Source organism: Anoplopoma fimbria, chromosome 2, assembly GCF_027596085.1.
Source record: "Anoplopoma fimbria isolate UVic2021 breed Golden Eagle Sablefish chromosome 2, Afim_UVic_2022, whole genome shotgun sequence".
Classification (NCBI taxonomy): domain Eukaryota; kingdom Metazoa; phylum Chordata; class Actinopteri; order Perciformes; family Anoplopomatidae; genus Anoplopoma; species Anoplopoma fimbria.
The window spans coordinates 236,402-249,020 of record NC_072450.1 but is presented as its reverse complement, the minus strand read 5'-3'; the positions used below and the strand labels follow the sequence as shown (position 1 = coordinate 249,020).

Sequence of the window (12,619 nt, the reverse complement as noted above, 5' to 3'; positions counted from 1 at the left end):
CAGAAGAAGAAGAGCAGCGATGAAGAGGACGGTGATGATGAAGCTGCTGAGGTGTCCACACAGGAGCTGCTCAGGAGGTCAGAGGTCACTCTATACAGGAAGGTCATCACTCACTATGATTTATTATTCAGAATATAAACAGAATCAGAGTTATTATTGATCAGTAAACATTGAAGTAGTATGAGTTTGGTTATTGATCAGTAAACATTGATTGAAGAGGTTTAACCTGTGATTAGTTGAGCTGATGTTCCAGCAGTACTAACTCTAAAGTTAACTCCAGCTTGTTCTAGGATGCTTTTGTTGTGAAACTCTTGTCCCTGAAACAGGAAGCTGTTCCTGTTTCAATCTAAGCTTCCTGTTTCTGATTTCTTCTTCTGCTGTTGCTCGTTTTTCTATGAAAATCATTTTTACAAACGTTTTCCGTCTTAATCAGATGACCCAGACGTTTACCTGAACATTAGTATTCTTGTTATGATATTTAATGAGTCTGATGATTGTGTGTTTGAATACAGTTTAAGCACAAAATCACTGTCTGAACCACAGCAGCAAAAGAGCTTTATCTAAACTTCATGAATCACAGTCTGAAGCAGTGTCCTCTGTTTATCACTGTGACCTGTCTGTCTGAGTGACCTGTCTCTCTCTCCATCCAGACTGAAAAACATCCAGTCTCGTGAGACCTGGTGATGAAGTGTGTCCTCCGTGAGGACGTCCGTCTGCTCCACACAACAGATCACCTGTTGTCCTTTGAAATAATAAAGTCTTTATAAACATTTTATGTTTAGGTCTTTTGTTGTTTTTGATGCTGTTTACTGTCTGGTTTTATAGTTTCGACTCATTCAATGGTGTTTGGAAAATCACAGACTTTATATGAGAGGACTTTATATGAGAGGACTTTATGTGAGAGGACTTTATATGAGTTTATATGAGAGGACTTTATATGAGAGGACTTTATATGAGAGGACTTTATATGAGAGGACTTTATATGAGTTTATATGAGAGGACTTTATATAAGTTTATATAAGAGGACTTTATATGAGAGGACTTTATGAGTTTATATGAGAGGACTTTATATGAGAGGACTTTATGTGAGAGGACTTTATATGAGTTTATATGAGAGGACTTTATATGAGTTTATATGAGAGGACTTTATATGAGAGGACTTTATGAGTTTATATGAGAGGACTTTATATGAGTTTATATGAGAGGACTTTATATGAGTTTATATGAGAGGACTTTATATGAGAGGACTTTATGAGTTTATATGAGAGGACTTTATATGAGTTTATATGAGAGGACTTTATATGAGTTTATATGAGAGGACTTTATATGAGAGGACTTTATGAGTTTATATGAGAGGACTTTATATGAGTTTATATGAGAGGACTTTATGTGAGAGGACTTTATGAGTTTATATGAGAGGACTTTATATGAGAGGACTTTATGAGTTTATATGAGAGGACTTTATATGAGTTTATATGAGAGGACTTTATATGAGAGGACTTTATGTGAGAGGACTTTATATGAGTTTATATGAGAGGACTTTATATGAGAGAACTTTATATGAGAGGAGTTTATATGAGTTTATATGAGAGGACTTTATATGAGTTTATATGAGAGAACTTTATATGAGAGGACTTTATATGAGAGGAGTTTATATGAGAGGACTTTATATAAGTTTATATGAGAGGACTTTATATAAGTTTATATGAGAGGACTTTATGTGAGAGGACTTTATATGAGAGGACTTAATATGAGAGGACTTTATATGAGAGGACTTTATATGAGAGGACTTTATATGAGAGGACTTTATATGAGAGAACTTTATATGAGAGGACTTTATATGAGAGGACTTAATATGAGGTTATATGAGAGGACTTTATATGAGAGGACTTAATATGAGGTTATATGAGAGGACTTTATATGAGAGGACTTAATATGAGGTTATATGAGAGGACTTTATATAAGTTTATATGAGAGGACTTTATGTGAGAGGACTTTATATGAGAGGACTTTATGTGAGAGGACTTTATATGAGTTTATATGAGAGGACTTTATATAAGAGGACTTTATATAAGAGGACTTTATATGAGAGGAGTTTATATGAGAGGACTTTATATTTATATGAGAGGACTTTATATGAGAGGAGTTTATATGAGAGGACTTTATATGAGAGGACTTTATATGAGAGGACTTTATATGAGAGGACTTTATATGAGAGGACTTTATATGAGAGGACTTTATATGAGAGGACTTTATATGAGAGGACTTTATATAAGAGGACTTTATATGAGAGGACTTTATATGAGTTTATATGAGAGGACTTTATATAAGAGGACTTAATATGAGAGGACTTTATGAGTTTATATGAGAGGACTTTATATAAGAGGACTTTATATGAGAGGACTTAATATGAGAGGACTTTATATGAGAGGACTTAATATGAGAGGAGTTTATATGAGAGGACTTAATATGAGAGGACTTTATATGAGAGGACTTTATATGAGAGGACTTTATGTGAGAGGAGTTTATGTGAGTTTATATGAGAGGACTTTATATAAGTTTATATAAGAGGACTTTATATGAGAGGACTTTATGAGTTCATATGAGTAAATAAATAAAGGAGGGTTAAATAAACGTGTCTGAATCAGAGAACAGTTCCACTCAGTTGATCGTTTATTAGACTTTAAATCCTTTTGACGTCCCACCGCACCTGAAGGCAACACCTCGCAGTGCTCAGCTACTGTTGCTATGGTAACTATGGTAACTGCCATAGCAACGAGCTTAGCTAAAGACTCGTCTGTAGCTTAGCTAAAGCTAACACAAACAGTTTGTCCCCAAAGTCTCTAACATGGACCCGTTATCAGAGGAGAGAGGAGGAGCAGAGGAGAGAGGAGGAGCAGAGGAGCAGAGAGGAGGAGCAGAGGAGAGAGGAGGAGGAGCAGAGGAGAGAGGAGGAGCAGAGGAGAGAGGAGGAGGAGCAGAGGAGAGAGGAGGAGCAGAGGAGAGAGGAGGAGCAGAGGAGAGAGGAGGAGGAGCAGAGGAGAGAGGAGGAGAGGAGGAGAGAGGAAGAGGAGCAGAGGAGAGAGGAGGAGGAGCAGAGGAGAGAAGAGCAGAGGAGAGAGGAGCAGAGGAGAGAGGAGGAGCAGAGGAGAGAGGAGGAGGAGCAGAGGAGAGAGGAGGAGAGTGGAGCCGGGACACACAGGTAACTAGGTATATACAGACACGTAACGTTAGCTAACGTTAAGTCCTCTCATATCTCATATAAACTCATATAAACTCCTCTCATATATAAAGTCCTCTCACATAAAGTCCTCTTATATAAACTCACATAAAGTCCTCTCATATTAAGTCCTGTCATATAAAGTCCTCTCATATAAACTCATATAAACTCCTCTCATATATAAAGTCCTCTCATATAAAGTCCTCTCATATAAAGTCCTCTCACATAAAGTCCTCTCACATAAAGTCCTCTCATATAAAGTCCTCTTATATAACCTCACATAAAGTCCTCTCACATAAAGTCCTCTCATATAAAGTCCTCTCATATAAAGTCCTCTTATATAACCTCACATAAAGTCCTCTCACATAAAGTCCTGTCATATAAATGCTAACGTTAGCTCTAATGCTAACGTTAGCAAACTTTAAAAGTTTAAAGTTTTAAACTTTAAAGTTCATAAGAACCTCCTGTTCCTATGCCATGGACCAACCGACGCATTTTATTTATTTCAGTGCTTCCTCAGCAGAGCATTCACTTTAAAGTTTAAAGTTTAAAGTTTTGCTGATACTTCTTGTAACAGAGTATTCCACACTGTGGTATTATTACTGTCTACTAAAATACACAATGAATACTTAATTTACTGTAAAGAAGTATTATAAAGTATAATATCATCATTAAAGTATTACTAAAGTATGATGTAGTACTCAGTGTGTCTCAGTAGTACTGTTAAAGTATTACTAAAGTATGATGTATTATTATTATTATATTCTTTTATTGATCCCCATGGGGGAAATTCAAGTGTTGCAGCAGCTCAACTACACAGACACAGACAATAAATACACATACTATACAACAAAATAAAGATAGAACAGGAATAAAAATGTACAGTATATCCACATGGGGGGGCTGGTCAGCATGTTGACAGACTGTGGTCTCTGCTGTTGTTGTACAGTCTGATGGCAGTGGGCACAAATGAGCGTCTGAAGCTCCGTCCTGCTCTTTGGTAGAATCAGCCGATGGCTGAAAGAGCTGCCCAGCTGCCACAGTTCCTCATGGAGAGGGTGAGAGGGATTGTCCAGGACGGCTCCGAGTTTGGCCTTCATCCTCCTCTCACCCACTGACTCCAGACTGTCCAGCTCCAGACCACCACAGAGCTGGCTCTCCTCACCAGCTTATTAAGTTTGTTGGCATCTCCAGTCCTGATGCCACCACCCCAGCACACCACAGCGAAGAAGAGGGCGCTGGCTACCACAGACTGGTAGAAGAAGAGAAGAAGAGGACGCTGGCTACCACAGACTGGTAGAAGAAGAGAAGAAGAGGACGCTGGCTACCACAGACTGGTAGAAGAAGAGAAGAAGAGGGCGCTGGTTACCACAGACTGGTAGAAGAAGAGGGCGCTGGTTACCACAGACTGGTAGAAGAAGAGAAGAAGAGGGCGCTGGCTACCAAAGACTGGTAGAAGAAGAGGGCGCTGGCTACCACAGACTGGTAGAAGAAGAGGGCGCTGGCTACCACAGACTGGTAGAAGAAGAGGGCGCTGGTTACCACAGACTGGTAGAAGAAGAGAAGAAGAGGGCACTGGTTACCACAGACTGGTAGAAGAAGAGAAGAAGAGGGCACTGGTTACCACAGACTGGTAGAAGAAGAGGGCGCTGGCTACCACAGACTGGTAGAAGAAGAGAAGAAGAGGGCACTGGCTACCACAGACTGGTAGAAGAAGAGGGCGCTGGCTACCACAGACTGGTAGAAGAAGAGAAGAAGAGGACGCTGGCTACCACAGACTGGTAGAAGAAGAGGGCGCTGGCTACCACAGACTGGTAGAAGAAGAGGGCACTGGCTACCACAGACTGGTAGAAGAAGAGGGCGCTGGCTACCACAGACTGGTAGAAGAAGAGGGCACTGGTTACCACAGACTGGTAGAAGAAGAGGGCACTGGTTACCACAGACTGGTAGAAGAAGAGGGCACTGGTTACCACAGACTGGTAGAAGAAGAGGGCACTGGTTACCACAGACTGGTAGAAGAAGAAGAGGGCGCTGGTTACCACAGACTGGTAGAAGAAGAGGGCACTGGTTACCACAGACTGGTAGAATGCCTTGAGCAGTTTATTGCACACATTGAAGGACCTCGGCCTCCTCAGGAAGAACAGCCTGCTCTGTCCTTTCCTGTAGAGGGCAGTGTTGTGTGTCCAGTCCAGTTTATTGTTGATCTGCACCCCAAGGTACTTGTAGGACTCAGCACCCCAAGGTACTTGTAGGACTCAGTGTGTCTCAGTAGTACTGTTAAAGTATTACTAAAGTATGATGTAGTACTCAGTGTGTCTCAGTAGTACTGTTAAAGTATTATTAAAGTATGATGTAGTACTCAGTGTGTCTCAGTAGTACTGTTAAAGTATTACTAAAGTATGATGTAGTACTCAGTGTGTCTCAGTAGTACTGTTAAAGTATTACTAAAGTATGATTTAGTACTCAGTGTGTCTCAGTAGTACTGTCTCTGATCTTCAGGTACCTGTTAAAGTATTTCGAGCTCACAGCGACTCCGTCAGCGCTGCTCGATTCTGCTTCAACGACAGCTGCATCCTCAGCTGCTCTTCCGACTGCAGCGCCATCCTCTGGGTAACGCTCTTTAAAGTACTACTTAGTTGTTTAAAGTACTCCTCATGTACTACTACTGTACCTTTATTTATATAAAATACTCCTCTGTATTACTACTGTACCTTTATTTATATAAAATACTCCTCTGTACTTCTACTGTACCTTTATTTATATAAAATACTCCTCTGTATTACTACTGTACCTTTATTTATATAAAATACTCCTCTGTACTTCTACTGTACCTTTATTTATATAAAATACTCCTCTGTACTTCTACTGTACCTTTATTTATATAAAATACTCCTCTGTACTTCTACTATACCCTTATTTATATAAAATACTCCTCTGTACTTTTTTTGGATTAGTGACCTCTGAATGTTTGTGCTGCATATAAATATTTAATGTACCATTGCTGTACTAGTACAAGTAGTACTAGTAGTAGTAGTAGTAGTACTAGTAGTACTAGTAGTAGTAGTAGTAGTAGTAGTAGTAGTAGTAGTAGTTGTACACCAAAAAGTGCAGGAACTGTGATTGATCGATGAATCAATTAGAAGATCAACAGAAAAATCATCTGTACATATTTTAATAAACAAAGTTATTGATGCGTTTGTTTATTGATGTTTCCTCTTGATGACCTTTGACCTGTACAGGACCTGGAGAGCTGCAGACCTCTGAGGGTCTTTGATGGACTTCATAGCAAAACCATCACGGAGTGCGCTCTGATCCCCAACACCAACAGGTGAGTCTCTCTGATCCCCCACACCATCAATCCATCAGTCCACCAGTCCACCAGACCACCAGTCCATCAGTCCACCAGACCATCAATCCATCAGTCCACCAGTCCACCAGTCCACCAGTCCATCAGTCCACCAGTCCACCAGTCCACCAGACCATCAATCCATCAGTCCACCAGTCCACCAGACCATCAATCCATCAGTCCACCAGACCACCAGTCCATCAGTCCACCAGTCCACCAGACCATCAATCCATCAGTCCACCAGTCCACCAGTCCATCAGTCCACCAGTCCACCAGACCATCAATCCATCAGTCCACCAGTCCACCAGTCCATCAGTCCACAAGACCATCAGACCATCAATCCATCAGTCCATCAGTCCACCAGTCCAACAGTCCAACAGTCCATCAGTCCATTAGTCCATCAGTCCACCAGACCATCAATCCAACAGTCCATTAGTCCACCAGTCCACAAGACCATCAGACCATCAATCCACCAGTCCACCAGTCCATCAGTCCATCAATCCATCAGTCCACCAGTCCAACAGTCCACAAGACCATCAGTCCATCAGTCCACCAGTCCAACAGTCCACAAGACCATCAGTCCATCAGTCCATCAGTCCACCAGTCCACAAGACCATCAGTCCATTAGTTCACCAGTCCATCAGTCCATCAGACCATCAGTCCATCAGACCATCAATCCATTAGTCCATCAGTCCACCAGTCCATTAGTCCATCAGTCCATCAGTCCATCAGTCCATTAGTCCTCCAGTCCTCCAGTCCATCAGTCCACAGCAGATCTTTGTCCTGGTCGCCCTCACTGGGAGCATGGTGACTTTAATGGTCTCTCTTTTTCTGTCTGTCTGTATGTCAGGATGGTAACAGTTTCCTGGGATAAGAAGATGGTGTCCACAGACCTGGAGACAGGACAGACTCTGGTAACTCTCCCCAGCCTCCTCCTTCCTCGTCCTCCTCCTCCTCACATCCTCTGTCCTTAGACCCTCACATCCTCTGTCCTTAGACCCTCACATCCTCTGTCCTTAGATCCTCACATCCTCTGTCCTTAGACCCTCACATCCTCTGTCCTTAGACCCTCACATCCTCTGTCCTTAGACCCTCACATCCTCTGTCCTTACACCCTCACATCCTCTGTCCTTAGATCCTCACATCCTCTGTCCTTAGACCCTCACATCCTCTGTCCTTACACCCTCACTTCCTCTGTCCCTGAACCCTCACATCCTCTGTCCTTAGATCCTTCTCCCAGGATGGACAGAAGTCAGTAGATGTGTACAGAATGAACAACCTATCAGAGATCAATAATGCTGATGGTCTGTGTGTTCCAGTGGAGCAGCAGTCAGGCCGGTCTCCTGACCTCCTGCAGCTCTTCTTCTGATGGTCGGCTCCTCGTCTGTTCTTCAGACCCTCAGAACGGCGTTTCTCTCAGCGAGGCCTCCAGCGGTCGGACGGTTCACCGCGTCTTCGGTACGACAGCCTCAGCTTCACTTCCTCTGGAGAGCTGCTGAGTGAAGGTGCGTTTGTTTTCTCTCCCAGGTCACCACCGCTCCACAATCACACGGTGTCGGTTCGACCCTCAGAGCCAGCGAGTGGCCACCGTGTCCGCAGACCGCGGCATCAAACTGTGGGACCTGCTGGCTCAGAAGACCACCGTGTCCATCGACAGGTGAGGAACGCACCTGAGAACTGCCTCACCTGAGTGGATCTTTGACTGATTCTTTAAATGACTTCCTTCTTCTTCTTCTTGTTTCTCTCTGTTCCTCAGTAACCACGGCAACGTGGTCTCTGACTGCTGCTTCACCAACAACGGGTTCTTCCTGTGCACGGCATCCTGGGATAAAAGCCTGAAGCTGTGGGACCTTCAGACGGGAGGGTTCAGATCTCAGGGAGGAACGAGGCTGCAGAGAGGCCATGAAGGCATCGTGAGCTCCTGCTGCTTCTCTGCTGACGGTGAGAACAAGTACCTCTGAAGTAGTACAACAAAGTACAATATGTACCACTGAGAGGTAGTACTGGAAAGGATTCTCCCCTTCCTCACTGACGAGACGGTGCAGGTGCTCTACAGGCTCTGGTCATCTCCCGCCTGGACTACTGCAACTCACTACTTGAGCCCCGGCGTCGGCCATCAGACCTCTGGAGCTCGTCCAGAAAGCTGCAGCACGTCTGGTGTTCAATGACCCAAGTTCTCCCACACAACTTCCCTTCTCCGTTCTCTACACTGGCTCCCTGTAAGAGCATCCAGTTTAAGACTCTGGTGCCTACAGGGCAGTGAGAGGAACAGCTCCTTCCTATCTCCAGGCCATGAAGCCCTACACCCCCCCCCCACCACCACTCCTCTCTGCTGCCTCGGGGTGACTGGTTGCCCCGTTGCTCAGAGGTCCCTGCGGCCGATCCACCCGGTCACAGCTTCTTTCTGTCCTGACCCCTCAGTGGAGGAATGAACTCCCCACTGACCTCAGGACAGCAGAGTCACTGCCCATCTTTAACCTCACCTCTTCAAGAAGTAAAGAAGTAAAGAAGTACTACCCTCTGCCTTCCTCTTAGCACTTATTGTATTCATATTAGTTTGTTTCTGTACTTTTGCTCTGGTTTATGCTTTTAGATGCTTGTTTAAGAAAGGAGATGCACTTATGACTTCTGGTGACTAGTAGTTCTCTTGAATACCTATGTTGAATACACTTCCTGTAAGTCGCTTTGGATAAAAGCATCTGCTAAATGACTGTAATGTAATGTACTGTACTGTAAGAAGTACAATATGTACCTCTGAGAGGTAGTACTGTAAGAAGTACAATATTAACCTCGTAAACATTTCCTGTTGTGTTTCCATAGCAACCCTGCTGGTGTCTGGCTCCTATGACAGCACCGTTGCATTGTGGGATACGTGGTCCCTCAGCAGGACTCTGGTCCTGAAGGTGATTAAACTCTGATTCTAAAACATGAACAGTTCATCTCTAGTCTGTCTGACCTGTGGTGATGTCATCGACACAGGGGCACTCTGATTGGGTGACAGATGTGTCAATCACGGCAGACAGGAAGCTGGTGGCCTCTGCATCCAAGGTAACAAATATGATCTCTATTGATCTTCTAAATATGATAACTATTGATCTTCTAAATATGATAACTATTGATCTTATAAATATGATCTCTATTGATCTTATAAATATAACTATTGATCTTATAAATATGATCTCTATTGATCTTCTAAATATGATAACTATTGATCTTCTAAATGTGATCTCTATTGATCTTATAAATATGATAACTATTGATCTTATAAATGTGATCTCTATTGATCTTCTAAATATGATAACTATTGATCTTCTAAATATGATCTCTATTGATCTTATAAATATGATCTCTATTGATCTTCTAAATATGATCTCTAATGATCTTCCTGTAGTATCAGAGGAGAAACATTATCAAAGTAAAAACTGGATCAGGTGGTGAAGTTGGTTTTATGTTGGAGCAGCAGAACTAAACTTGTCTGAAACAACCAGAGAACAATTTAATCTGATGACGATGGTGATGGTGATGGTGATGGTGTGTCTGTAGGACAGGACAGTGAGGTTGTGGAACATAGAGAACATGGAGGAAATCCCAGAAGTTATGAAGAAGAGGAGGACTGAAGGGATCCATGTCCTCCAGGTGAACGTCTCTCCTCATCACCTGTCAGTTCATCGTTGTGAACGTTGTTATTGTTGTCTACATCGTAGTGAACGTTGTTTTTGTCATTGTTGTTTTCTTCATCGTGGTTAACATTGTTGTTGTTGTTGTTGTTGTTGTCGTCGTCGTCGTCGTGGTGACAGACGTGTGAGGAGTGTTTGAAGCCGTTCCCGGTCTCCAGACTTCAGACCTCAGAGCTGCTGACTCGCTGCGTCTTCTGTCGACTCTCATCTCCGTCCACATACCGACCACGGCCTCCACCTCTCATGTGACTTCCTGTTAGGAGGTCAGAGGTCAGCCACAGAGCAGCAGCTGGTAGGGACACAACATGTTGCTCAGGGACACTTGGGCAGAAGGATGATGATGATGATGATGATGATGATGGGTATTGTAATAACCATAGTTACAGCCTGCTAGTAGAAACACTATCTATCCTCCAGTTACACACAAAGTTAAAAGGCAGAAAGCTGCTGCTCTACGTAGACGATGAACATGTGACGTATGATGATGATGATGATGATGATGAACAACATGTGATGTATGATGATTCAATTAAATTCAATTCAGTTTATTTTGTATAGCCCAGAATCACAAATTACAAATTTGCCTCAGAGGGCTTTACAATCTGTGCACATGTGACATCCTCTGTCCTTAGACCCTCACCTCCTCTGTCCTTAGACCCTCACATCCTCTGTCCTTAGACCCTCACATCCTCTGTCCTTAGACCCTCACCTCCTCTGTCCTTAGACCCTCACATCCTCTGTCCTTAGACCCTCACATCCTCTGTCCTTAGACCCTCACATCCTCTGTCCTTAGACCCTCACATCCTCTGTCCTTAGACCCTCACCTCCTCTGTCCTTCCCTCACATCCTCTGTCCTTAGACCCTCACCTCCTCTGTCCTTCCCTCACATCCTCTGTCCTTAGACCCTCACATCCTCTGTCCTTAGACCCTCACATCCTCTGTCCTTAGACCCTCACATCCTCTGTCCTTCCCTCACATCCTCTGTCCTTAGGCCCTCACATCCTCTGTCCTTCCCTCACATCGGCACAGGAAAAACTCCCCTAAAAAACCCCTTTAACAGGGAGAAAAAAGTAAGAAACCTCTGGGAGAACGACAGAGGAGGGATCCTTCTCCCAGGATGGACAGAATGCAATAGATGTCATGTGTACAGAATGAACAGCATAACAGAGATACAACACATTCAATGTATATGACATAAATGATTCATACAATAAGACTACTTATAATAACAACAGCAGCAATTATTACAGTAGAATTATAATTATGAAAATAGGGATAGTAATGTGACTAATAATAATAATGGAAGTAGCAGTGGGTGTCAGTCGGCTCACAGCAGGAGGCACGACTACGGTCCAGGTACCACAACGATTCATGGAAACCTGCAGAGCGAGAAAGCAAAAAGGGCTTCAGGGTGGAAGTAAAGCTAAAATGCTTAATGGTACAGGTAATAGTAATAGTAATGTGACTAGTAATAATAATGGTGGTAGCAGTCGGTGTCAGCAGGGCCGTAGCAGGATGCACGACCACGGTCCAGGTACAGCCACGATTTATAGAAGCCTGCGAAGCGAGAAAGCACAAAGACTCCAGGGTACAAGCAAGTCAATAAGCGTAATAGTACAGGCAATAATAATAGTAATGTGACTAATAATGATAGTGGTAGTAGCAGTGGGTGTCAGCAGGGCCTCAGCAGGTGGCACGATGACAGTCCAAATATAACCCCGATTCCTGGGAACCTGCGAGGCGAGAAAGCACAAGAACTCCGGGGAAGAAGCAAAATCAATAATGTGCATAAATAGGAGATTAATACATAAAGATGGAGGGAGAGAAGAGGAGAGAGGAGCTCAGTGTATCCTAGGTAGTCCCCCGGCTGTCTAGGCATATAGCAGCATATCTAGGGGCTGGACCAAGGCGAACCTGAACCAGTCCTAACTATAAACCTGAACCAGTCCTAACTATAAGCGCTATCAAAAAGGAAGGTCTTGAGCCTGCTCTTGAAAGTGGTGAGTGTGTCTGTCCCCTGCACTGAAACTGGAACCTGGTTCCACAGAAGAGGAGCCTGATAACTGAAGGCTCTGGCTCCCATCCTACTTTTATATACTCTAGGAACCACGAGTAACCCTGCATTGATTGAGCGCAGCTCTCTAGTTGGGTAATATGGAACTATAAGTTCCTTAAGATAAGACGGTGCCTGGCCAGTTAGAGCTTTGTAGGTAAGTAAAATATACACTTCATAGTTATGAAGATGATGAAGACAGATCTGTCTCGCTTTACATCTTAGTGAGGTTTAGCTCCGCCCCCAGGACAACCGTCACAACATCATCATCATCATCATACATCACATGTTCATCATCATACATCACATGTTCATCATCATCA

General features: G+C 43.3%; 2 protein-coding genes across 3 annotated transcripts in view; both read left to right on the top strand.

The window, feature by feature from the left end:
• Positions 1–763, top strand: part of gpatch1 (G patch domain containing 1) — a 14,187-nt gene extending 13,424 nt beyond the window's left edge. For both annotated transcript variants that reach the window (XM_054612219.1, XM_054612209.1), the window contains exons 19-20: positions 1–77; positions 651–763. The exon at positions 1–77 is cut by the window's left edge and continues 42 nt beyond it. In XM_054612219.1, the coding sequence (XP_054468194.1) occupies positions 1–77; positions 651–684 (111 nt within the window). In that variant the 3' untranslated portion in view covers positions 685–763. The remainder of the gene's footprint in view (positions 78–650) is intronic.
• Positions 764–2,748: 1,985 nt separating this feature from the next.
• Positions 2,749–10,492, top strand: LOC129104899 (WD repeat-containing protein 88-like). The gene is made up of 11 exons (XM_054615767.1): positions 2,749–2,760; positions 5,720–5,830; positions 6,460–6,548; positions 7,417–7,480; positions 7,886–8,024; positions 8,094–8,223; positions 8,323–8,507; positions 9,387–9,469; positions 9,546–9,614; positions 10,110–10,202; positions 10,364–10,492. The coding sequence occupies exons 1-11, from the start codon at positions 2,749–2,751 to the stop codon at positions 10,490–10,492; spliced, it is 1,104 nt and encodes a 367-aa protein (XP_054471742.1).
• The last annotated feature ends 2,127 nt before the right edge of the window (positions 10,493–12,619 follow it).

Excerpts from the sequence above, each read along its gene's own strand:
- LOC129104899 (XM_054615767.1), top strand. Across the intron at positions 5,831-6,459 it reads ACTGCAGCGCCATCCTCTGG|GACCTGGAGAGCTGCAGACC; the intron begins GTAACGCTCTTT and ends TGACCTGTACAG. Across the intron at positions 8,224-8,322 it reads ACCACCGTGTCCATCGACAG|TAACCACGGCAACGTGGTCT; the intron begins GTGAGGAACGCA and ends TCTGTTCCTCAG.